The sequence below is a fragment of the Sinocyclocheilus rhinocerous genome, unplaced genomic scaffold (assembly GCF_001515625.1).
Source record: "Sinocyclocheilus rhinocerous isolate Xijiao unplaced genomic scaffold, SAMN03320098_v1.1 scaffold942, whole genome shotgun sequence".
Taxonomy (NCBI): domain Eukaryota; kingdom Metazoa; phylum Chordata; class Actinopteri; order Cypriniformes; family Cyprinidae; genus Sinocyclocheilus; species Sinocyclocheilus rhinocerous.
The window spans coordinates 2,700,744-2,724,806 of NW_015627890.1; the positions used below are offsets into that span (position 1 = coordinate 2,700,744).

The window sequence follows — 24,063 nt, forward strand, 5'->3', positions numbered from 1 at the left end:
TAAAAAAATGAATCAATAAAAACATGAATCATGCTTAGTGTCTTATTTTATTGCTACAAATTTGATTTCTGTTGCTTAGTTACCAAATGAATGTTCTTTTCCACCTTATTTTCAGAGTGCATTATTAGCACGACTGTTTCTCACTAAGTAATGCCAAAGCGTCAATAATAATAATAATAATAATTATTATTATTATTATAGAGAAAGCAAGGCAAAAATCATAAAGTTAATGATGGGAATGGTTCACTACTAACAAATCTGATCAAAACGTCTGATCAAAACGCTTTCGTATATAGCCTACATGGAATATACAAAGACAAATGATTTTTGAAAGCTGGCTAAATTCATTCATAATTATTTTAATGTTCTTGCGGCCTACACAAATGTACATCATGATAAGTGATATTAGAACAACAACTACTACTACAACAACAACAATTATAATAATACAAATGAAATAATAATAATAAAATTATTAAACAGATGCTCAAAAGTGTCATAATGTCTACGGGTTATTTTTAGCATTTTAATAGACATTAAATAAACATTTTATTCATATTAATAATTTATTATTAATATTAATGTATATTTTAATAATTTATTATTATTATTATTATTAATAAACATTTATGTTTTATTATTTTATTATCCGTTTTTTTCTCTCTCTACTGTTACGCGCCGACGTCAGGCGTCACGTGATCTGCGAGTGCGGAAGTTTTGATCCTGAAGGACGGAGCGCCTTCGAGCAGCTGAACGTTTGTGCTTTTGACATATAAATGGTCAGGTAAAGTGTTTCCTTTCTGTTTTAATAGCGATATTTCATAGGCATCCATTTGAGTTTCTGGCCGCTGTGTTTTCTCCATCGGAGAAAATCATTTTAAAATGAAAATCAGTGTCTTAATCAGCTGGTTTGTTTCAGATAACTGTCATATTGTTATTATACTCTCTTATTAAAGGGCTTGCATTGCGACACACAACATAACAGTGTTAATTCAGCTTTATGTGTGCGAGTCATCATGTGACTGTCATTCGTTTAGGCTGGATCAGTGTTTCATGTTGCTGTATTAGATCAGAGTCTCTAGATTGGATCAAGATACGTGACCTGTGTATCCGTGATGACAGGGGGCAAAAAGTATAAATTCCAAAGGATATGAAATTTACATTTTCATACAGTGTCCCATGCATTATAAATAGTATGTGTGTTGCCAACTTCAGTATGCAGCGTATTTGAATGTTATATTATCAGTTTAGCTACTACCTTGGCAAATTCTAACACTAGATAATTGAAAATGACTTAAGACTTTATATTTCACAATTTGCTTATACCGATTGAATGATTCTTTGGTTTGTGTCTGTGTATGTGTGTAGGATGACTCCGAAACGTTACCTGGAGGGACAGGTGTACTCTGTACCGCTCATCCAGCCGGATCTGAGGAGAGAAGAGGCTGTGCATCAGATCACTGGTGCGTTACAGTACCTGGAAATGATATCAACAGACATCTTTTCTAGGTAAACACACATTTATTTATACACACATTCATAGTACAGACTAGAGTGCTTTTGAGTAGATCAGAGATCAAGAGAAATAAGATCAAGAGGCTAGAATCAATAATATTATGCAGTAGCAGTTCACACAAACGTTATACGTGAATGCTACATTTTGAGTTGCCCATTCAGGTCTCAAAAATAAAGATTTTTTTTATAATAGATTTATATTAAAAAAAAAAATTTTTTTTAATTGTCATATATGTTGATGAAAATGTTTAGCAACATATTTTAAATGTGACAAAAATATTTTTTATTTTACCAAACAATTATTCACTATAAATAAATTATTTAATTTTTAATAATTGTTGGCATATATATATATATATATATATATATATACACTCACCTGCTTTTTTTTAAGAAATTAATCATTTTATTCAGCAAAGATGCATTAGATTGATCAAAACCAACAGTAAAATATTTATAATGTTACAAAAGATTTCTATTTCAAATAAAAGCTTTAAAACTTTCTATTCCAATAAATGGTTCTTAAGCAAATCAGCATATTAGAATGATTTCTGAAGGATCGTGTGACACGGAAGACTGGATTTGCATCAGAGAAATAGATTACATATTTAAATACATTAAAATAGAAAACAGGTATTTTAAATTGTAATAATATTACTGCTTTTACTGTATTTTTGATCAAATAAATGCAGCCTTGATGAGCATAAGAGACTTTAAAGTCTTATCAATCCCAAACAATATTTAAATCATTAGAATTAAAAAAACACATAGCAAATATTTTTGAGTGCAATGCATAAAAACACATGTACATGATCAACAAACATAAGATGCAATGACGACGCAGCACTGGTCCTTTAAGGTAAGTGACAGCTCCGTCCGCTGGCCCGAAACCACCTCACACCGGCCCCGGGTCATCCTTATTGTTGCGCCTGTCTACTGAAGGAGAGAGCATGATTAGACGTGTCAAAATAACAAAGGAGAGAAACACGATGAAAGGTGTGTGTTTTGCATGAGATGCAGTTGTGAGGGAGTGAGTGCTCAAATATGCTAATTCCAGCTGAACAGGCTGGAAAACCATCCACAGCGTTACCATGACAACATGGCACGTAGGGGTCCAGGGAGCATTTTGTGTGTGTGTGGTGAAGCAGTGCGTTTCTAGGTCAGCTCCATTAAGCCTCTCCTTCCCCCTTCTCTTTTAGTCATTCTTCTGTTAATGGAGAGGAATGGAGGGTCTTTTAAGACAGCGTGTAGTGCCATAGGCTACAGAGGAGCACACTGACTCAGTAGTGATGATAGGACTGCACAAATGCGATTACGATTACCCTCTCATTGCCGCTGCATTTTGTTGATGTTTCAGGCCGGCGTACTGTAGCTGCCTCCTGCAATCAAGGGATCTTTTTTCCTGTTTGTAATGTTTGTCCACAGAAACAGTGTAGAATGGAGAAACAAAAGAGATACATGGCTGGTAAACACTGACGGCTTACAATAGGTGTAATAAAAAGACATTATAATATCCAGCCAAGACAAATGGCATTGGCATAGAGCCACCAAGGTCACAGTATACGTGCTGTTTCATCTGCTAATGTGCTGCAGTACACCATTATTCAGCATGTTGTTTGGAAAATGTTTTTGTAAGAAGTCTCTTATGCTCACAAAGGCTGCATTTATTTGATTAAAAAAAATGGTAAAAACAGTAAAATTGTGAAATATTATTACAATTTAAAATAACTATTTTCTATTTGAATATATTTTAAAATCTGATTTATTCCTGTGATGCAAAGCTGAATTTTCAGCATCATTACTCCAGTCTTCAGTGTCACGTGATCCTTCAGAAATCAGTATAATATGCTGATTTGCTGCTCAAGAAACATTTCTGATTATTTCTCATTTCTTATTATTATCAATGTTGAAAACAGTTGTGATGCTTCATGTTTTTGTGGAAACCATGATGCGTTTTTCAGGATTCTTTGAATAGAAAAATAAAAAGAACAGCATTGATTTGAAATAAAATCTTGTTTATAGATGTAATTTAATGCATTCTTGTTGAATAAAAGTAATAATAAAATTAAAAAGTGTTTATTTTTTTTTTAAATCTTAAAGACAAACATTTTAAACGGTAAGGTATATATACAGTTTTTTTTAAACAATGATCCACTTATTCCTTATTGCTTATAGCAAATTAAACACACAAAATTGCTAAATTAAATTTATACTTAATGCAGTATTTACATAGAATTAATTTAGAAATGCCTGAAATAGAATGTGTTTAATTAATTCTTAATGTCATAGGAAGATTAAAAATTTTATTTTTTTGAAGATGAAATTGTCAATGTTGATGTAAAAATGAGTCAAACATACTGGTTTAAACAGGATTAATTATGAAACAGTTTTAATCACCAACAAATGAGTTGACAAAGGCCTGAATTTAGAGTTCTGATCTAAATGTGTTCACCTGTATTCTGCAGCTATAGCAGACCCAATGACTTGGTTTGGTTTTGACAGGGTGTCTCAGAGCGTGGAGAAGAACCGTGTACACCTTCAGACCGTCACAGACCGGATCAAACTGGCTCAGGCCAGAGTCCAGAAGATCAAAGGAAGCAAGAAAGCCACAAAGGTGATGCAGATGATTCAGATTTCTGCAACAAATATTTGGAGCAGAAAGTGGATATGAGTTGTAGGGTGGGCATAAGCTAATGGTTAAATCACATCAAGAAATGTCTGGGTCATATTTTGACTAAATAACAAAAATATATATTTTTTTCCCATTAATAAAATGAAGACAATTTTCAGTATCATTAAGATTTTTACTGCTCTACTGTCTACTGAACTGCAGGAATTTTGTTCCTATAATAATTGTACTGTAAGTCACTTTGGATTAAAGCACCAACTAAATGACTAATTAATAATTATTGCACAGTACCGAGTGGTTATATGTCTGATGTGTTTGTGTAGGTGTTCTCCAGTGCCAAATACCCCGCTCCAGAAAAACTGCAGGATTATTCGTCCATCTTTACGGGTGCAGTAGATCCCGCCTCCCAAAAGCGGCCACGCTTTAAAGTTCAGAGCAAGCTCCGCCCACTGGATGACAAGGCCCCACAGGTGAACAAATTTAGTCATTTTAGCTCCTTCTCCTGCTCCTCCTCCTCTCCTGCTCACTTTCAAGTGTATATGGCTCATATTTTGTTAAAAAATACATGATGAGAGAAAGTGAGAAAAACAATTAACATAATGAGAGGAAGTGAGCTCTTCAACTACAGGTTCAGATGTCTCTCCTCTTTTTATTCTTTTGTTTTTGCTTATTATTTAGTTTTTTATTTAACAACATTTAAAACATGAACTAAATAAACATTTTTAAATATGTCTATTCATTTGTCTATTAAAAAGTGATTTATTTCCATTTTTATTTCCAAAAATCATGGTAACAGAATTGCTATTGTAATGTTACAATATCAACTCAATAAATGTAATAATAAAAAAAGGAAATAAATATTTTCAAAAAATTGATTAATAGATAAACAGTTCATTTAATTAATGTTTTAAAATGTAGTTAAAATAATGAATACATCATTTTTTATTGAAAAATTAACATTTAAAACTGTTTAATTTATTTAACTGTTTATTTAATAAAATAAATAAAATAAAATTGTCAAATTTAAAATCAATTTAAAAATAAAATTAAAATAATTTTTAAATGTCACATCTTAAATTTCATTTTGATAAACTGTTGGCAGGTTGCTTTTCATTGTTGTTTTGTTATATGCTTTACACATTTGCTTTATCCAAGTTTAAAAAAATGCCATTGGACAGTTCACTTTGGAGGGAAACCAGCATTTAACTAAATTTTCTCAGCCACACAAGCACTTAACATTTGTTAATTGAGGATATTTGTGAAAATATCAGCATCAAATTCTCTTTATAAGAAGTTCTTTGTAGTTTCATGACTTTAAACGTTAGGCTTGTAATGTCAAATTACAGTGTAAAACTATCAACACAAATTTATGTTAAAAATATTTAATGAAATGACCCACAAATGTGTTTTATAGGAGAAGCTGATGTATTTGCCAGTATGCGTCAACACTAAGAAGCGCTCTGAGGATGAGACAGAGGAGGGTTTGGGAAGTCTGCCAAGAAATGTCAACTCGGTCAGCTCCTTATTGCTGTTCAACACAACAGAGAACCTGTGAGTACACAAACACCTACACATACTGACTGAATGCTGCACTGCCGATGCAACCTTATTAATGCTCATGTAATCATCGCTGTGCGTGTTTGTGTATTTTCAGCTATAAGAAATATGTGTTTCTTGACCCTCTGGCGGGTGCCGTGACTAAAACACACACCACGTTAGAGACAGAAAAGGAAGATAAACCGTTTGATGCGCCGCTGTCGATCACCAAGAGAGAGCAGCTAGAGAGACAGGTGAGCTGTTCAATCACACCTATAGTGAAGCGATACACTGAAAACATCTTTCGTGCTTTCTTCTCAGACCGCAGAGAATTATTTCTATGTGCCAGACCTGGGGCAAGTGCCTGAGATCGATGTGCCATCTTACCTGCCTGACTTACCTGGCATCGCTGATGACCTCATGTACAGCGCTGACCTCGGCCCAGGGTTCGCACCATCCGTTCCTGCCAGCAGCAGCATCCCTGAACTGCCTTCGTTTGGCACAGAGCACGATGAATCTAGTGGATCTGGTCGCGTCAAGTCAAGCCCCTCCCACAGGTAAAAGATTCTTTTTCAGAATTATCGACAGTCTATTTAGCAATGGTTAAGCGTTCAAAAATCTTTTTTTGTCCATATACACTAACATTCAGCTGGTGGTAGGTAAGTCTCACCAAGGTTGCATTTATTTAGTCAAAAATACATTAAAAACAGTAATACTGTATAATAGCTGTTTTCTATTTTAATATATTTGAAAATGTCATTTATTTCTATGATGCAAAGCTGAATTATCAGTAGCCATTACTCCGGTCTTCATTGTCACATGAATCATTTCTTAATATTATCAGTGTTAAACTACATTTTTGTGGAAACCGTGATACATTTTTTTCAGGATTTTTTGATGAATAGAAAGTTCAAAAGAACAGCATTTATTTGAAATAGACATCTTTTATAGCATTATAAAAGTCTTTAATGTAATTTTTGATTAATTTAATGTATTCGTGCTGAATGAAAAATAAATTTTTCAAAAAAGAACAAAAATCTTACTGACCCCAAACTTTTGTATGTTAGTTTATGTCAACCACTGTCTTTCGTGTTCGTGTGTATCAGGTATGGTGAAAGGCACCCCTTCTGAGGTGTTACAGCCGTCGGACGGGCGAGCCAGTCTGCTGGAGTCGATCCGAAACGCCGGCGGCAAAGCAAACCTCCGCAATGTAAAAGGACGCAAGATGGAGAAGAAGAAACAGAAGGAACAAGAGCAAGGTCAGACGCCACCAGTGTTTACACTCTGACACTCTGGGTCAATTAGAGGGTGTTAACATTAGCTAAACTGTTATTAGGGTAAGAAACTTGTTAGTAGTGTTTGCTAATGGTAGCATTAAAAAAGCCAAGCTATATGTAGAGACTTTGGACCAGTAAGCAACATCCTAGTAACCGCATAGGTACACCCTGGCAACCATTCAGAATATATGTAAAACTGTTCATGCAGTTATTTTGCAAGATGAACATATTAAGTGTACAAGAGTATTCATTTTTAAAACAAGAGGAATTCATTGTGTTCCAGTATCGCTGATATAAGGAAGAGCGCTGTGGTATTTGGAAAGGTCAAAAGAGAAATTTACTTTCATTAAATCTGCCCTATTAAGCCTTTTTAAATCTGCTTGACATTTGCTCTGAAATCGACTGACTCTGGACTCACAAAGTCTCAGATATTTCAAATTCTTCATTGATATATTATTGATGGATAAACTTTGTGGTCTTTTGAATTTGCCGACTGAGAGGTGATTTCTAATGATTTAGGACTTGGGTGAGAGAGTAAGTGCCACACTTAAGATTTGAAAGAATACAATGTAATAATCTTTGCTACTTGTTATTCTCCTGAAATATGCACAGTTTGCTGCAGAAAATAACAAAGGCAAATTTTTTAATGTTTATTAAAGAAGTCTCTTATGCTCATCAAGATTTAATGATCCAAAATACAGAAAAAAAACAGTAATATTTATAAATATTATTACAATTATAAATTACTGTTTTCTATTTGAGCATATTTCAAAATGTAATTTATTCCTGTGATGCTAAAGCTGAATTTTCAGCATCATTACTCCAGTCTTCAGTGTCACGTGATCCTTCAGAAATCATTCTGATATGCTGCTTTGCTGCTCAAGAAACATTTCTTATCAATATCAATGTTGAAAACAGTTGTGCTGCTTAATTTTTTTGTAGAAACTGTGATACATTTCTTTTAGGATTCATTGATCATTAGAATTCTTTACTAACATTATAATGTCTTCACATTCACTTTTGATAAATTCATTGCATCCTTGTAGTGTAACATTCATTAAAAACAAAAAAGTAATTTTTCTCGTTGCATAACCTAACAGTTGTGTTTTTTTCCAGTTGGGGCAGCAGTGAGCGGTGGAGACCTGATGTCTGACCTCTTCAATAAATTGGCCATGCGCAGGAAAGGTGCGTTTGAAACCTTCGTTTTAGCCTCAGTCTCAGTGTTTTCATCCTACCTGATGCATTTTTCATTGTGAATATTTGACAGGGATCTCTGGCAAGGGCCCAACGGGCGGAGACTCATCTGAAGCACCTGCCAACTCCGGTGGCGCGTTCGCCAGGATGTCAGATGTGATCCCGCCCCTTCCAGCGCCACAGCAACCGGCCGCAGACGATGAAGGTGATTGGGAGGCGTAACCATGGCAACCCAGAGTTGAGTGCGAAACTCGAGATTCAAGAGTTGAAATCCTCATAGACAGGGTCTGGAGATATTGTCTCTCCAAGGAGAGCTGTGGAGTGTTGAGTGAGACGTTTGGTCTTTTATCAAAAGTGTAAGAGGATGTGTTCTATATGTCATTAAAACCTTTATAGTCTGAAAGATTATATTATTAAAGTTAACGTGACATCTAAATTCACACTATTTACATTCTTCATTCACATCAGTGCAAATTATTTCAAAATTTTGAAAATCTTTCAAGCAAATTGAATAACTAATATTTTTATAATGTTATATTATATATTATATAATAATACTACAATAATAGTATTGAGTAATAGCATTATATATCTGTCTAAATAAAAAACAAATATATAATATTTATTTTAAAGAACAATACGATAAATAATACTATTATTTCTGACTGTCTTAATTTCTTGGCTTTCAAATGTTAAGCGATAGTTTCAACTTGGCGGAAAACCATTAAAAAAAATTTTTTAAATCCATATAAATATGGAAAAATCCCATCCCTGATGCATACTGTACATAATGTGCATAGAATTCCTGGATGAGCTACATTATGCAGCAGGGCACATGCTATCCCACAATGCAATGTGCTTGACTTGACCTTCCATTTCCACTATGATGAATGAACTGGAAGTTCAGACATAACAAAAGTTAAGACATTTTAACAAAAATTTGGATTGAAAAAGTCAACATGACTCTAAATTCAGCCTATCTGCATACTTCATTTGTGTTTCTGATCATTTGTGTATGATTTATTAAAAATTTCAAGATGCATCTTTGTAATCTTTCATCAAAATTTTGCAACTAAATGACTTTCCTTTTCATCTGATGTCATCTCATCCACACAAGCAATTGGTTCATGTTACCCACTTTAAATCTCACATTATGGTTGTATTATGTTGACTTTAATAATTAATTGCACTTTTTTATGAACATTTTTCACTACTCGTGCACATTCAAAATAATGTGACAAGTTGATGGTGAAATAACTAATGTTCCATTAAGGAAGAAAATAATGTAAAAATATGATGGTTTTTTTTTTTTATATTTTGTGTTTTACATGCTCTAAAACATCTCTGGTATTAGTAGCTTTAGTACAGACAATAAACTCTAATCTACTATGATTGTTGTATCCCATCTGAGCGAGTCTTTTGGCTTCACATTTTGGATTACAAACACAGAAACCAATCGTCTTGTAAACAATCCGCTTTAATTTAATAAAAGTCAAGAACTGAACCAAAAACACATGCTGAAGCGCAGAACCTGAGGACAGAGGCAGCAGAACTCTGCTTCAATAATTCACAAGGCCAGAGTAGTCAAACAAACATCCATAATGCAGGACACACCGGAGTATTTGTTCACACACAGCTCGGCCCTGTCGAGTCAATGGCCTCAGAGCGGCGGTCTCTGTTGCTTCTCCAGGAAGAACTGCAGAATCAAATACAGGATCAGACAGGGAGCATACGGCTAACAAATCATCCTCATCCTGTCATCCTTCACTTCCTGTCATTAGAACAGCCCTGCTTACAGAGAGCACAGCTGGAGATCGTCTGTCTCATTAAAAGAGACGCACACGAGCTCTCATTCACACTTCACATGCTCCTGTCTATCACAATGACATTCTGTCTATTATTTTACTAATTAAGCTGAATGCATTAGGCAAGTGATCAGCTAAAGACAGAAAAAAAGAAAACCTGTTTTTTTCCATTTTCAATATAGACTATACAATAAATAAATATTATTCAAAATTTGTATTTTATTGCACAATTATAATTTTAAATTGTAAATGATATAATTTATACAATTAATTTTACATTAAAAAAAATTCAATCAATAAATGCACACTATGTACAGTATGCATCAGGGATGTGATTTTTCCATGTATGAATGTTTGTATTTTGTAAGTGGTTTTCTGGCAAAATTTGAAAGATTTGAAAGCAAAGAAATAACGACTGTCATAAATATTAGCATTGTAATTTTTCTGTTGTTCTTTAAAATAATTATTATTAAAACATTTTTTTTTTTTACAGAACAGAAAAATTACAGTATTAATAGTTATGACTATCTTTATTTCTTTGATTTCAAAGTTGTTTATTTTCACGGAAAACCATTTACAAAATACAAAAATCCATACATGGAAAAATCACATCCCTGATGCATAATGTACATAGTATGCATAGAATTTCTGGATGACCTACAGTGTACAGCAGAGCACATGGTATCCCACAATGCAATGTGCTTGACTTGACCTTCCATTTCCACTGAATGAGCTGGAAGTGATATCAACTGCAATTTTGAATCTTACTGACTTAAATTTTGCTAGTCCATTCAAATATTAAGAACAAAAACTGGATTGAAAATGCTAAATGTGACCCTGGACCACAAAACCAGTCATAAGGGTACATTTTTTAAAATTGGGATTTATACATCATCTGAAAGCTATACATTATACATTATCTGAAATAGCGACTTAAGACTGGTTTTGTGGTCCAGGGTCACAAATATTAATTTCTGAGATAATAACAGGATACTTGCTGTATAAACATGCAAAGTAAAAAATCATGTGACCACAGTAATACTGTTTGAAAGTGTTACATGCTGTTTCATGTACAGTTAAAAAAAAAGTAGGCAGTACATACTACATACTGCACAGTGTGCTTACCCTCCTGATGCTGGCGAAGGCGGGACCAAATGTCGTGTGCGTGTGCGTGCTGGATCGAATCCATTCTGGAAGTTTCTGCAGCGTGCCAGATCGGGCGTACCGGTGGTCGCACAGCACAATACATGCATAATCACCACGGTGACGGATCGCACGACCTGTGTGAGGTGAAAAGGCCAAAACAAAGTGAGAAACTGAGATTTACTCCAATATTACACATCTCAAAGACAGCAGATTGCATACTAGTCTTATATAGAATAAATAATAAATGAACTATGCTAGTATGCTATTCTAAAATCAGACAATCTGCATTTGTTTACTCTTTGTTAAACACAGCATTGAATTACAGGAGTACTGGCTCCACCTACCAATAGATTGATTGGCAGCTTTCATGCACAGATTCTCAATCAGTGCCTTCCCAGGACTTTTACCACCAACGTGAGGCTGAAACAGATGGGAGCGAGTTAGAAACGGCAGATTCGTCCCACAAGTTCCCATATGCACCATCCTGTAGTAAGTCTCACCATGTGCTTGTCCAGGTAAGCCATCTTCTCCTGCAGCTCTGGTGACTTTATGTTGGGATACGGCATTCCAACCATAACGATACATCTAAAAAAAAAGCACACGTGCAAAATGATTCATTCAATGATTAAAAATAATACCCTTTTACATGCTGTGCAGAATATACTAAATATAAAAATAAAAAACAGTAAGTGAAGCAGTATGCATTAAGCATTATTTTAGTATAATTAATATAGTATTTAATCATATTAGTTGTAGTTTTATATTTTCCATTTATTTTAGTATAAGTTTTAGTTGTTTTTCATGTTGTTTAGTTGTAGTTTTTTTTTCAGTTTTAGTTTATTTTTATTATTTTTTCATTTTAGTACTTCAAACAAACAAACAAGCAAACAAACAAAAAAACTTAAAATAAACAAACATTGAAAAAGCTGCCTTTGCAAATAATTGAAATAAAATAAGCTACATTTTAACATTTTATTATCATTATAATATTATGAATTTATTTTTTATTTTTTTATTTTTTTATCTTGGTTTAAGTTTTAGGCTACGTCCACACGAAGCCAGAGCTTTCCCTATCCGATCTTTTTTTCCCCCTCGTCTCAAGAAATATCTGCGTCCACACGAAACCACAAAACCGACACAAAACGATGTAGTATACATGCCAGACCAGTATGTGGCGCTGTAATTCTGCCACAGAGATGCACTAAAAATGGAGAAGACGACTTGGACTATGCGCATAAACCTTGTGCGCGGTATACAAACGAACATGGAACAATACATTTATTAATCTGTGTTAATGTTAGTTAATAAAAAGACAATCGTTCAGTGTTTGTTCATGTTTTTGTTGCTGTTACGTGACGTAGCGGTGTCTGACTAGGGGCGAGACATGGGCTGATTCATCGACTGGCCGCTAGAGGCTGGCTCCAAAAGGGAGTCAGTCCCATAGACTCCCCATGTTAAAATGCCCCTGTAGAAGTAATGTTCATTCTTAGTTCATGTTAACTAAAGTATTTAACTAATGTTAACTAATGAACCTTATTGTAAAGTGTTACAGTTTTTTTGATGGTTTTGTTTTTTGTTTTAATTTTTATTTTAGTTTTAGTTCAGTTATTTTCATAATTTTTAGTACTTCAACTTTGTGACAAGTGGGGGCGGGGCCGAGAGCTGTGGGAACGGAGCGAGGCCGGTGGAGTAATTGATAATGAGCGACACCTGCACCACTCACCGGTCTCGAGTCCCACAGAGGAGCTCCGGAAGGATAAAAGGAGGAGTTACGACAGTGAAAGAGGAGAGAAGTCCAGGCCTGGTCCTCTCTCCTCTTTCACTGTTGTAACTCCTCCGTGTGCTTCATTGTATATGGAACATTTTTGGGTATTTATGCATACTGCTTACAGTATACATACTGCAAAAATAGTAAGGCATGCTATTCTGAACAGTTTTACCTGCCCAGGTCATCGGAGAAGTTGATTCCTTCACTCATTTTCCCTCCCACTACAGAGAATAGCAGAGCCCCTGTCTGGCCACTTCCGGCATTACTGCAGCGCTGCATTAACGTAACAAACCATAACACATCATTACCTGTAGATACAAACAGCCAGACCTGCTCTCATTTACTTTTTAGTATAGTAGTGTTCACACACGAACACACCTGTATACACTTGGAATAGTCACTGAGCACTTGCTCAACCTGACTGGCTTTTTTCGGCTCCTGGAAAATCTGAAACACACAAAGAGCATCTTAATTCGAGTATAAACTGACTTGGCATGGTAGTACCGGTGTTTGTGTACCTTCTTCTTAGACTGGAGCCGCTTAAGGACGCCAGTACTCTCCCAGTGTCCCAGAATCCTCTTCTCATATTCGTAGGAGGGGAAGAAACAGACCACGCCCCCCGGCACTATGTTACAAAGGTTTGAGAGAACACGGCCCGTCTCCTCCATCTGATATAGAGAACAGGTATGAAGATCATGCAGAACATATTTTAGGGTTATTTACATTTTTTCCCATTCTACTCTATCTTTTTTGAAAGAAGTCTCTTGTGCTCTCCAAGGCTGCATTTATTTGATCAAAAATACAGTGAAAACAGTAATATTGTGAAATATTATTACATCTTAGAATAACTCTTTTCAATTTCAGCTTGACTTTATATCTTCATTTTGCATTTCAAGTAAATACATCTTGATTTAAAGATGTTTAGATATTTGTACTGGAAAACAAGACAAAAATATTGACAAAGATATTCATTTTTGCAGTGCATGCAACATTTAATGCCATGACTATGAATTTAAGACTTTCTGCTCCAATTTAAGAACTTTTAAAGCCTTTTAATGACAAATTAAGACTTTTTAAATTGTAAGTGTACAACTGATGATCCTTTGTGGCCATAATTTAAAATAAGCAGATTTTTGTTGTGTTTGCATGCAACCATCTGTGGTAGTTTTAATTTGCTCTTGTAAGTTTTACCATCTGTGGTGTGTCTCTAGTTTGAAAAGTGAACTCCAACTGTTGTCCCGAGGGGCCTGCGCAAAGGACTATGGGTAGGATGTTCTCAGGGGGTATGACATGACCTGAAGCCATTATGCAAGAGTTACACACATAATCAGCAACACTGCAAAAAATAGCAAGAAGAAATGTGCACAATAACGTAAACTCACCACATGAGAACTCTAAAATACTGTCTTCTGTGACCCCGGCGGAAAATAGAAGCTGCTCTTTAAAATCAGCAACCTGCAAAGCATTAACACAAAATCAGTCTTGCTTTGAGCATGCTATTCTACACTCTGAAAGTCTTTAATATGTCCGTTTAAGGTTATGTAACTGAGACAGCTGTGTCACTGTGTCCAATAATGCCTGTGAAGTTTGTGCGTGTGTGTGTGTGTGTGAGCTGACAGGCTGCATGGTTCCCCCGGCGATGATCACGGCCCTGCACTCCTGGACGATCTGTGTGAAGTGAACTGCGGCATTCAGCAAGAGAAACTTCAGACTGCTCTGAGAAAGACATACTGGAGGAAGAAAGGAGAATTATGCGTGAGAGGACAGTTTCATATGTTTATCTATGTGCATGTGATCAAATACTCACTAACCCTGTCTTTGAATCATGACTCGTCCGTCTTTGTTGGCGTTAGTGAGGGCAAACAGGAAACTTTCAACCAGCATCATTGGAGAAGCCATGATTGGTTTGTCTTCTACTGCCATCTGCTGCTCTGAAACATCTAGACCATCAAAACCACACTGTTTCTCAGTGTAAAACCAGGGTGAATGGGGAAGTACATGTTGACTGAGACCAGACTGTACCTGTAGGTTTGTTCTGAAGCGTTTGCAGGAAGCGTCCGAGTCCTTCTATGCGACGGTTCTCTTTGTTCTTAGATACGGTGTGTATGTTTACACCACTGCCTTCGTATTTCTCCACAAATCCACACAGCTACACACAGGACACGGATCATCAGTGTGTGTTTGTGTGAATTTTTTTCAAATGGAGTCATAAATGTGTTCTCGTACTCACCTTATGGCTGATCATGCTCTTCTCAAAATATTTCTGAACCTTCAAAAGACAGATTAATCCACATTAAGAACTCTACCAATGTCAAATTCTACACAAAAAATAATAATAATAAATTTGAATAATAATTAATACTAATATACATACTAATAAATATATTAACATATATACTAACTGTATATATAAAACCCAAATGAGAATGTTGCATTGGCAGCTGTCTGAAATAAAATAAGTTTTAGTTAAATTACTAAAATTACTAAAACAAATCATTTTTTTTGGAAATTTAAAAACTAAAAATGAATTTTAAAATATTAAACTAAAAAATGAAAATGAAAATATAAAAATAATAATAATATAATAGTAAATAAATAATACTGACTTTGTGTAGTATTTTAAATAAATAAATATATTTTTTATAATAATTAATAATAATAATAATAGTCAGTGAAGTTGGTGCAGTGTTGTTATTGTCAACAAAAACGAAAACTATTAAAAATAGTTTTTTGTTAATTGAAATAAAGCTGAAATAAGATAAAATACAAATATTAGATGAAAAACAAAAACTAAAAAAAAAAAAAATGAGAATGAGAAATGTTGCATTGGCAGCTATCTAAAAATAATGTTTAAGTTGAATTACTAAAATTGAAAACTAAACTAAAACTGAAATAAAAATAAATTAAAGCTAAATAGAAATATTAAACAAAAAATAAAAAAATGAATTCAACTGAAATATTAAATTATAAAAATAAAAGCTAATTAAAACTATTAATAAATATAATAATATATAAATAATACTGAGTCGTGTAGTACCTTAAAAAGGTTTATGTTATCAACTTGAGCCTTAAACAGGAAGTCATTGATAGTCAGCAGCTCGCTTCCTGTTGTGTAAAGAAATTCAAAATCAAAAGAATTTTTTTTTAAATACTTCATAAAGGACGAAAACACTTAGGAATGAAAAGTTCCTTGAACTTTGCGTGCAGGTTGTGTTTGTTTACCTGGTTGGCAGGACTGAGTGTTCGGATTCTGACCCACTTTACCTGTTAACAGGAAACCACAGCAATAAATCAGCTAGATAAAATGATAAAATACACAAACAAAACAATATGTCACACAGCTGACCTCCAAGTGTGCGCACAAGGCCCTCAAGCACAAATAGGATCCGTTTGATGTACATCAGATTTTTGGCCTTCAGTCGACTTCTGCAACCATAAAACACAATGATATTTACATTAAATCACAATGATAATGTGACGTTATGTCTAAAAACATTACTTTAGTAGTTAGCAGACTTAAATTTGACTTTGAATTAACTTATATGTTTTTCCCATTTTTACAGCTCGACAGCATATTAATAATAAATTTTTCTTGAGCAGCATATTATACTGATTTCTGAAGGATCATGTAACACTGAAGACTGGAGTAATGATGCTGAAAATTCAGCTTTACATCACAGGAATAAATTACATTTTAAAATATATTACAACAGAAAATAGTTATTTTAGATTGAAATAATATTTCACAATATTACTGTTTTTAATGCACTTTTAAAACAAGCCTTGGTAGCTTTCATAAACATTTTTGACAGCATCAGATCGATTTATTTTCATTGTGTGAACATTCTGCAAAAGTTCTCCTTTTGTGTTCCACAGAATAAGAAAGTCATACGGGTTTGGAACAACTTGAGGGTGAGTAAATACTAAACTTTACCCTAAATTAGATGTACAGAATGTTTGAAATGTGTATTTTTACCTGTAGCGCTCACAGTACTGAGAGAGCTGTGAATGAGCCCTGCAGAACTGAAACATAAGAAACACACATCAGTTAACAAGTCTGAGTACACTCGATCTGATCAGTGAGTATGTGTGTCCGTGTACCTGTGCTCCACTGACTTCTGCACTGTGTATGGCTGAGATGGTGTCAGTCAGATTATGAGCCTCATCTATAATGACAATCTGATCCTTTAGTTTGATCCCAGATGCTTTACGGGTGGAAGCATGGAGCAGCAACTGATACGGCAACACCACCACCTGAGAAAGAGAGAGAAAGATTGAAAGCACAGGGTTGTATATGAGCGAGAGTGTTGCATCAGGTGTGTGTACCTGTGCTGCAGGTATGGCCATCCGTGTGCTGTAGTAAGGACACGTGTGTGTCTCCCGGCCGTGCTGCAGGAGCTGCTCCACGTCTCGCACCTTCACCAGCACCTCGTCCCTCATCGCCATCAAACTTTCAAAACCTAAGAAGGGACAAGTTGCCTTGGCAACGCCGCGGCGACGTTTCGTCTCAGAGTCTGACGCCTTTTCTTGTTTCTCTGCAGATGGAGGTCAGAACTTCAACACTGAGCTCATGTCATTCTCGCCTGATTATGTTATCATTGGGTCATTTAAGAATTGGCAGAGATTGTGTTGACGTTTCTGACCGTGTTTGTTTTTCTGCATTTCTAAACAGCGGTCGTTCATCATTTGGACGTTTCCGAGCCGGATGACCTCTGGATTAATGCACAGGTTCTATAAATGACAAAATGACAATCTAATTGCCCCTTTATGGATGCATAAGAATTTATTGTTGAAAATTGGCCTAGCATTGTGGCAGCACTCATTTTCTACAAAAAAAATTCAAAATCTAAAGTTTAAAAGTTAATTTAAAAATGTGAAAGCATAATTCTTGTTATAGACACTTATAATAAAATTGTTGGTAACACTTTATTTTAAGGTGTCCTTATTACACGTTACATGTACTTACTATTATAATAACAATTAATTATGCATAATTACATGCAAGTAACCCTAAGACAAACCCTAATCCTAACCCTAACCATATAGTAAGTACATGTAGTTAATTAATATTACTCAGTACTTAAATGTATAATTACACTGTTACAAGGACACCTTAAAATAAAGTGTAAATATTATATATTAAATATTATATTTTATTAAAACTGATTATAGAATAAGCATATTATATACTACTGTTCAAAAGTTTGGACTCAGTAAGATTTATTTTTTAAGAAATTAATACTTTTATTCAGCAAGGATGCATTAAACTTATCAGAAGTGACAGAAAAAAAACATTTTTAAAGTTACAAAATATTTCTTTTTCAAATAAATGCTGTTCTTTTAAACTTTCTATTTATCAAAAAATCCTTTTAAAAAAAGGTTTCCATAAAACTATTAAGCAGCACAACTGTTTTCAACATTGATAATAATAATACAAGTTTCTTGAGCAGCAAATCAGTATATTATACTGATTTCTGAAGGATCATGTGACACTGAAGACTGGAGTAATGATGCTGAAAATTAAGCTTTTCATTACAAAAATAAATTACATTTTAAAATATATTGCAATAGAAAACAGTTTTTTTAATTGTAATAATATTTAACAATATTACTGTTTTTACTGTATTTTTGATTAGATAAGTGCAGTCTTGTTGAACCTAAGAGACTTATTTCAGAAAAATTAAAAGACCACAATCTTTTAAACGGTGGTATATGTATAGTTACTGTTAAATTGTTTTTAATTAAAAGTGATAAAAGAATCACAATAACAATTCTGTGGGCATCTTTACCTGTCTGGAGCCCAGGTTAACCAAGCGAACAGCGGCCCCGTATGGACTCTTCTGCACCTCGTGGACAAACTGAGCCAGCTGAGAGTGAGTTCGGCTACAGTAATAAATCTAAAGATGTAAAAAAAAACATTGTTAAACATGCACAAGCACGTTGTTCACTAATGCAGGGTGGAAAGTTTACACATGCACCTTAGTGACATGATCCTCCTCTAGATCTTCGTCGTCGGCCTCATCAAACAGCCTGTGGAGGAAACCCTATGAGAAATCAAGGCTGGAAATGGCACACAATCTCATGCAGTCATCCACACAAACAATCAATACCTGCTCTTGGGCATGGCTTCATCATCACTCTCATATTCTGCTACAATAAGCCCCTCCTCCTCTGGATTGAGTGTCTCTGACTCCGCCCCCTCTCTGCTGAGCTGCAGTAGTTTTACAGCCTCATCATCTTCGCTGGCCTGTTAAAGGTAAAATAAGCAACCTGATACTTTTACTGGGTAAATGTAATGTCTATATGAGCAACTGAAATAGCAGATCCATACTCAAATGATTGATTTGTGAAGAAACTTTCAATCTTCTTTCTTCATTTTTTTTTTTTTATATTTCTAAATCATAAAACCTTGTATATTTCCAGGTATAAATGATTAAAAAAAAAAACTCAGATCCCACTGTTCATGCACTCACTTTTCTCTTCATGGCATATCTGAGCTGGGCATTGTGTCGGATCATCTCCAGTCTGTCCTCTCGCTTCTTCCGTTTGCATTATTAAATTTTTCTACTTTCTATAGTACTATACTGTTAGATGTAATATTTAATTATTAGATTTTTTTAAACCAAATTTTGAATTTATTTAAAAATATTTTTAACGAAATTATTTAATTTTTATTTATTTGTTTATTTATTTGTATTTTTTGTCTTTGTAAAGACCCTATTCCTAAAAAAAAAATAAAAAAATATTATTTGAAAATTAGGAAAATATTTCTTTTTTTAACATTATTATAATTTTCTACTCACTACTGTTAGATGTATTATTTATAAATGTATTTGATTATTTTAAGCATTTTTGTTTATTTTAATATATACATTCATTTGATTTATTTGTATTTATACACTGCTTTTCTTTAAACGTTTTCACTTTTATCCCTTTTCTTGCACTACCTAGGACCCAGATTGAAAACCCCTGCTTAGATACACATGACTTGATATGATGAACTGTAAAAGGCACCTAATAGTTCTCATACCATTTTTTAAACCACTTAGACAGGGGTTTACAATTTTTTAGATGCCACATTTTTTATAAAGCAGCTAGATATTTTAATATATATATATATATATATATATATATATATTACTTTATAAATAATAAAATTAAATATTATTTGGAAAATATTTAGGTTTTTCTTACACATTGCATTATTAAATTTTTCTACTTTCTATAGTACTATACTGTTAGATGTAATATTTAATTATTAGATTTTTTTAAACCAAATTTTGAATTTATTTAAAAATATTTTTAACGAAATTATTTAATTTTTATTTATTTGTTTATTTATTTGTATTTTTTGTCTTTGTAAAGACCCTATTCCTAAAAAAAAAATAAAAAAATATTATTTGAAAATTAGGAAAATATTTCTTTTTTTAACATTATTATAATTTTCTACTCACTACTGTTAGATGTATTATTTATAAATGTATTTGATTATTTTAAGCATTTTTGTTTATTTTAATATATACATTCATTTGATTTATTTGTATTTATACACTGCTTTTCTTTAAACGTTTTCACTTTTATCCCTTTTCTTGCACTACCTAGGACCCAGATTGAAAACCCCTGCTTAGATACACATGACTTGATATGATGAACTGTAAAAGGCACCTAATAGTTCTCATACCTTTAACTTGTTCACCATGTCTCTCTCTGCTTTCTTCTGCACAAACTCAGACACCCAGTCTGGCTCTGATGGCTGGCTGTTGCTGTTCTCCTTCACAGCATCACACTTCTTCTCCGGCCCATCCAGAAGTCTAGCAGCCTCCAGTTTCTTCTGCTCCTCGTAGTCTCTCAGCCATGTCAGTGCACCACATATAAGGCTCAGAGATTTTCCCTGCAGGATCAAACACAAGAAAGCTCAAACATCCACCGTCATCTAACCTGAGAAAGCGAGATGAACGGATCTCGAGCGCAGACTGACCGTGCCAGTGGGACTCTCGAATATACCGACTTTCCCCTGATCCAGAGCAGTGTAAAGGGCCTCCATGAAGCTTTCCTGGATGGGATAGGGCTGGAAAGGGAACGGAAACCGACTACTCTTGCTCTCCATGATCAAGTCAGACTGCTGCATACGCCACACAAACTGAATTAGGCCGAGTTACACACTGACAATAAACGCCTCACAGTGTCAACGGAACATGACTTAAGTCCATATATAAATCTGTCGCTTTTCCCGTGTAATTATATTGACAGAACAGATGGCTGTAAAGAAATATCACATGTAATTTAACATTAAAAAAACTCGTTCTGCCAGCGTAAACTTCCTCGAACGAACGCGCCAGTCTTCTGCTTCAGCCAACGAAAACGAGGGAAAACTTCACAGAGGATAGGGACCCGCATCAAATGTCACTCTTTCATGAAAACCGAAATAAGAAACTCCAGATTTTCACCCTTTCTAGAAAGTCCTCTGTTGATTTTCAAGAACTATCATTCTTTTATTGAAACATCAGTAATGTTTTCTGTTTGTTTAATATTTGTATTGTATTTATTCTGTTTTATTGTATTTTATGATCTATCTCAGTGTTAATTTAGTATTATTTATCTACTATTATAGTATTTATTCATATTTGAATGAGCTTTTATTGTAACTTTTCGGGTTTCATTTTACTTTTTATATGAGCTTTAGTCATTTTGTTATGTGCTTTTGTCTTTTTTTGTTTTTGTATTTCTATTACCTTTAATTTATTTTTATTTCAGTTTTAGTTTTTATAATTTATATTTATAATTTAAGTATTATTAAGTTTTTAGCTAGTTTTAGTTAACAGTATACAGCACTTCTTTCTTGAATGTCATCTGTTGATTTTCACTATCTATCTATCTATCTATCTCCTTTAATTCTGTCAATATAAATACATATACATATTTTAATATAATACATGTTTTAGTTTACATGCATTTAAATATTAACATTTTTTTGAAAGTGTGCAGCATAAATACTAATGTGTATTTTAAAACAAAATTGTATTATTCTTTTAATTATAATATACACCATTAACAACACTTAGAACATCATACAGTGGGGAAAATAAACATCATCATCATCATAGTATAAACAGGCTACATATACATGCTGTCTTTAAACATTGTTAAAAGACTATAATTTATCCACCTTTTTCTTCAACGCGGTAGTAAGCCTATGGGTGAGACTTCCGGTTCATTAGCCGCTATAGGTAAATAACGAGGAGAATAACAACGTGCAGTAAACGGTAAAACTGTTTGCACTACAAACCAGTGTGCTCATAATTAAGATAATACATTCAAATAATATGATAAGACACACCAACTTTCAATATCAAGCAGCAAAACTTCATCTGGAGGCAGATAAAATAGCTGTACGGAGTGGACGCAGATGAGACCGGAAGCCATACCCATAGAATTTACAAATGGCCGCGCCCATTTTACGACAAGAAAAAGGTGGATATGCTTTGTTTTTTATAGGCATAAAAACTCAAAAAATACTTTCAATCTTTTAACCTTATATAAAAGTTTATTTTCTGTGGCTTTTGGTTTTTATTTTATTATTACTATTTTTATTATATATGTCTTGTTTTATATATTTTAGTTGTTGTCCTATACTTGTTACAAGTGCACGTCAAGTTGTTTGGCATGAATAAAGACAAATAATAATAATAACCTAAACTGACCATAAAAACATATAAATATAATAATAATAATAATATAAATATATCATACTGGTAAAAAAAAATGTATAGCCTGAATGCACTGTAAGTCGCTTTTTAAAATAAAATAATACTTATTATTGTTATTATTAAATTATATAACCATTTTTTCGTTATTAACTGTGGTTAAGAGTTTAGCGACGGTGCCTATGGTTGCAGTTAGTTCTAGACAGTGTTGCCAAGTCCGTTGTTTTACCGCGGAAATGGGCTACTTTAACTATGGCAAGCCGTTTTAACATTTAATCTGTAAGCCGTACTAGTATCTATTTTCATGGTACTAGTATCTATTTTTTAGATACTAGTATCTTTTCCATTAAGTACTAGTACTTATTCATTAGGTACTAGTGCTTATTCTTTAGCTACTAGTGCTTATTCTTTAGGTACTAGTGTTTATTCTTTAGGTACTAGTGTCTTTTGTAAAGTTACTAGTACTTATTCATTAGATACTAGTACTTATTCATTAGATACTAGTACTTATTCATTAGATACTAGTACTTATTTATTAGGTACTAGTACTTATTCATTAGATACTAGTACTTATTTATTAGGTACTAGTACTTATTCATTAGATACTAGTAAAAAAAAAAAAATCGTCTATTTTACCCCCCGCCCCGCCCCTCCCCTCCCCCCAGGAACGCGATTGGCCTAGTTTTGAGTAGCAACTGTGCGGGTTTAGTTGTGAAAACCTGGCAACCCTGGTTTTAGACTCTCGCGCAGCTCTGGAAAGTTCGTCGAGTCGCTTCAGTTTCCAACGGCGGGCCGATCGATTTATAAATACCTCGCACAGCTCGTCCGTGGACTTAAAAACTACAATTAACAAGCACGAACCGCCAAATATTCGCCTTGGATCACCAAATCCATTCCTAATAGCGATATTAATTCCATTTAGCCCTGCAGACGTCGAGTGATTAATCCAGTGATTTATGTGAAGGAAAGACCTCAGAAGACGGTCTGTGAGGAGAGTGGTTCTAAGTTATTTTTGGGGCCGTTTCGAAGGAAATATTCATTTTAAATAAAAAATGACTGCAGAAGAGGTGGTGAATGAAGGCTGCAGCATCTCCATCGAGGGTGAAGACATCACCCCGAAGAAAGATGGAGGTGTTTTAAAGGTAAAAACTGCAGTGCCATGAGCCGCATTGACTCCATAAGGGAGGTGTGACTGACTGAATGCATGTTAGAGTCAATATTTCTCTCTGTTAGCTCACATTACTGCAGTTCTAGCTGTTGTATGCACTAAAATGTGAATACATGCGTTTAATTTGTTTAAACGCTGCTAATTGGTTTCAAACACCGCCTGTTGTTAATTCTGCAGCCATTGCTACCGTTAACGTTAGATCTTTTTAGCCAGCTTAAAGGGACAGTTCACCCACCAAAATTAAGTTTTATCATAAGTTACTTCTTAATGTCTAACCAAACTCATATGATTTTTTTTTTTTTTTTTTTTTTTAAAAAAAAA

General features: G+C 34.1%; 4 protein-coding genes across 5 annotated transcripts in view; 2 read left to right on the forward strand and 2 right to left on the reverse strand.

The window, feature by feature from the left end:
* Positions 1–708: 708 nt before the first annotated feature.
* LOC107735466 (WAS protein family homolog 1-like) lies at positions 709–8,637 on the forward strand. Its single transcript, XM_016547141.1, is given in 11 exon segments — positions 709–784; positions 1,369–1,509; positions 4,018–4,129; positions 4,468–4,614; positions 5,559–5,695; positions 5,799–5,934; positions 6,002–6,206; positions 6,208–6,237; positions 6,787–6,939; positions 8,074–8,142; positions 8,225–8,637. Coding segments are annotated over 11 exon segments (1,287 nt in total). The 5' UTR covers positions 709–776; the 3' UTR covers positions 8,374–8,637.
* An 875-nt stretch (positions 8,638–9,512) lies between these two features.
* LOC107735437 (probable ATP-dependent DNA helicase DDX11) lies at positions 9,513–19,412 on the reverse strand. Its single transcript, XM_016547120.1, has 24 exons — positions 19,344–19,412; positions 18,981–19,117; positions 18,849–18,900; positions 18,660–18,767; positions 17,514–17,601; positions 17,197–17,405; positions 16,972–17,124; positions 16,847–16,893; positions 16,217–16,296; positions 16,093–16,134; positions 15,908–15,975; positions 15,101–15,139; positions 14,893–15,019; positions 14,682–14,801; positions 14,488–14,600; positions 14,253–14,325; positions 14,062–14,165; positions 13,389–13,538; positions 13,249–13,317; positions 13,043–13,143; positions 11,603–11,687; positions 11,447–11,522; positions 11,082–11,236; positions 9,513–9,847 (listed from the first exon to the last, which is right to left on the reverse strand). The coding sequence occupies exons 1-24, from the start codon at positions 19,386–19,388 to the stop codon at positions 9,812–9,814; spliced, it is 2,277 nt and encodes a 758-aa protein (XP_016402606.1). The 5' UTR covers positions 19,389–19,412; the 3' UTR covers positions 9,513–9,811.
* On the reverse strand, positions 19,388–21,310 carry LOC107735447 (putative ATP-dependent RNA helicase DDX11-like protein 8). Of its 2 annotated transcripts, XM_016547128.1 has the most exons (3): positions 20,849–21,310; positions 20,541–20,761; positions 19,388–19,419 (listed from the first exon to the last, which is right to left on the reverse strand). In XM_016547128.1, exons 1-2 carry the CDS (start codon positions 20,996–20,998, stop codon positions 20,546–20,548), a joined length of 366 nt encoding a protein of 121 aa, XP_016402614.1. In that variant the 5' UTR covers positions 20,999–21,310; the 3' UTR covers positions 19,388–19,419; positions 20,541–20,545. The 2 variants fall into 2 exon arrangements, with proteins under 2 accessions (XP_016402614.1, XP_016402620.1); XM_016547134.1 differs by lacking the exon at positions 19,388–19,419 and having other exon boundaries at positions 20,520–20,761.
* Positions 21,311–23,283: 1,973 nt separating this feature from the next.
* LOC107735478 (peptidyl-prolyl cis-trans isomerase FKBP4-like) overlaps positions 23,284–24,063 on the forward strand; it is a 7,358-nt gene continuing 6,578 nt past the window's right edge. The window contains exon 1 of the mRNA XM_016547148.1: positions 23,284–23,716. Within this exon, the coding sequence (XP_016402634.1) occupies positions 23,627–23,716 (90 nt within the window). The 5' untranslated portion in view covers positions 23,284–23,626. The remainder of the gene's footprint in view (positions 23,717–24,063) is intronic.

What these genes read in the sequence shown, in the direction of transcription:
- LOC107735437 (XM_016547120.1), bottom strand. Translation starts at nt 19,388, where the DNA reads ATGATCCGACACAATGCCCAGCTCAGATATGCCATGAAGAGAAAA. An exon ending in AGGAGGATCATGTCACTAAG is followed by an intron (nt 18,768 to 18,848) that starts GTGCATGTGTAA and finishes TTACATCTTTAG; the next exon opens with ATTTATTACTGTAGCCGAAC. An exon ending in CACTCAGTCCTGCCAACCAG is followed by an intron (nt 15,976 to 16,092) that starts GTAAACAAACAC and finishes TTTACACAACAG; the next exon opens with GAAGCGAGCTGCTGACTATC.
- LOC107735447 (XM_016547128.1), bottom strand. Translation starts at nt 20,998, where the DNA reads ATGCAGCAGTCTGACTTGATCATGGAGAGCAAGAGTAGTCGGTTTCCG. An exon ending in TCGAGAGTCCCACTGGCACG is followed by an intron (nt 20,762 to 20,848) that starts GTCAGTCTGCGC and finishes TTGATCCTGCAG; the next exon opens with GGAAAATCTCTGAGCCTTAT.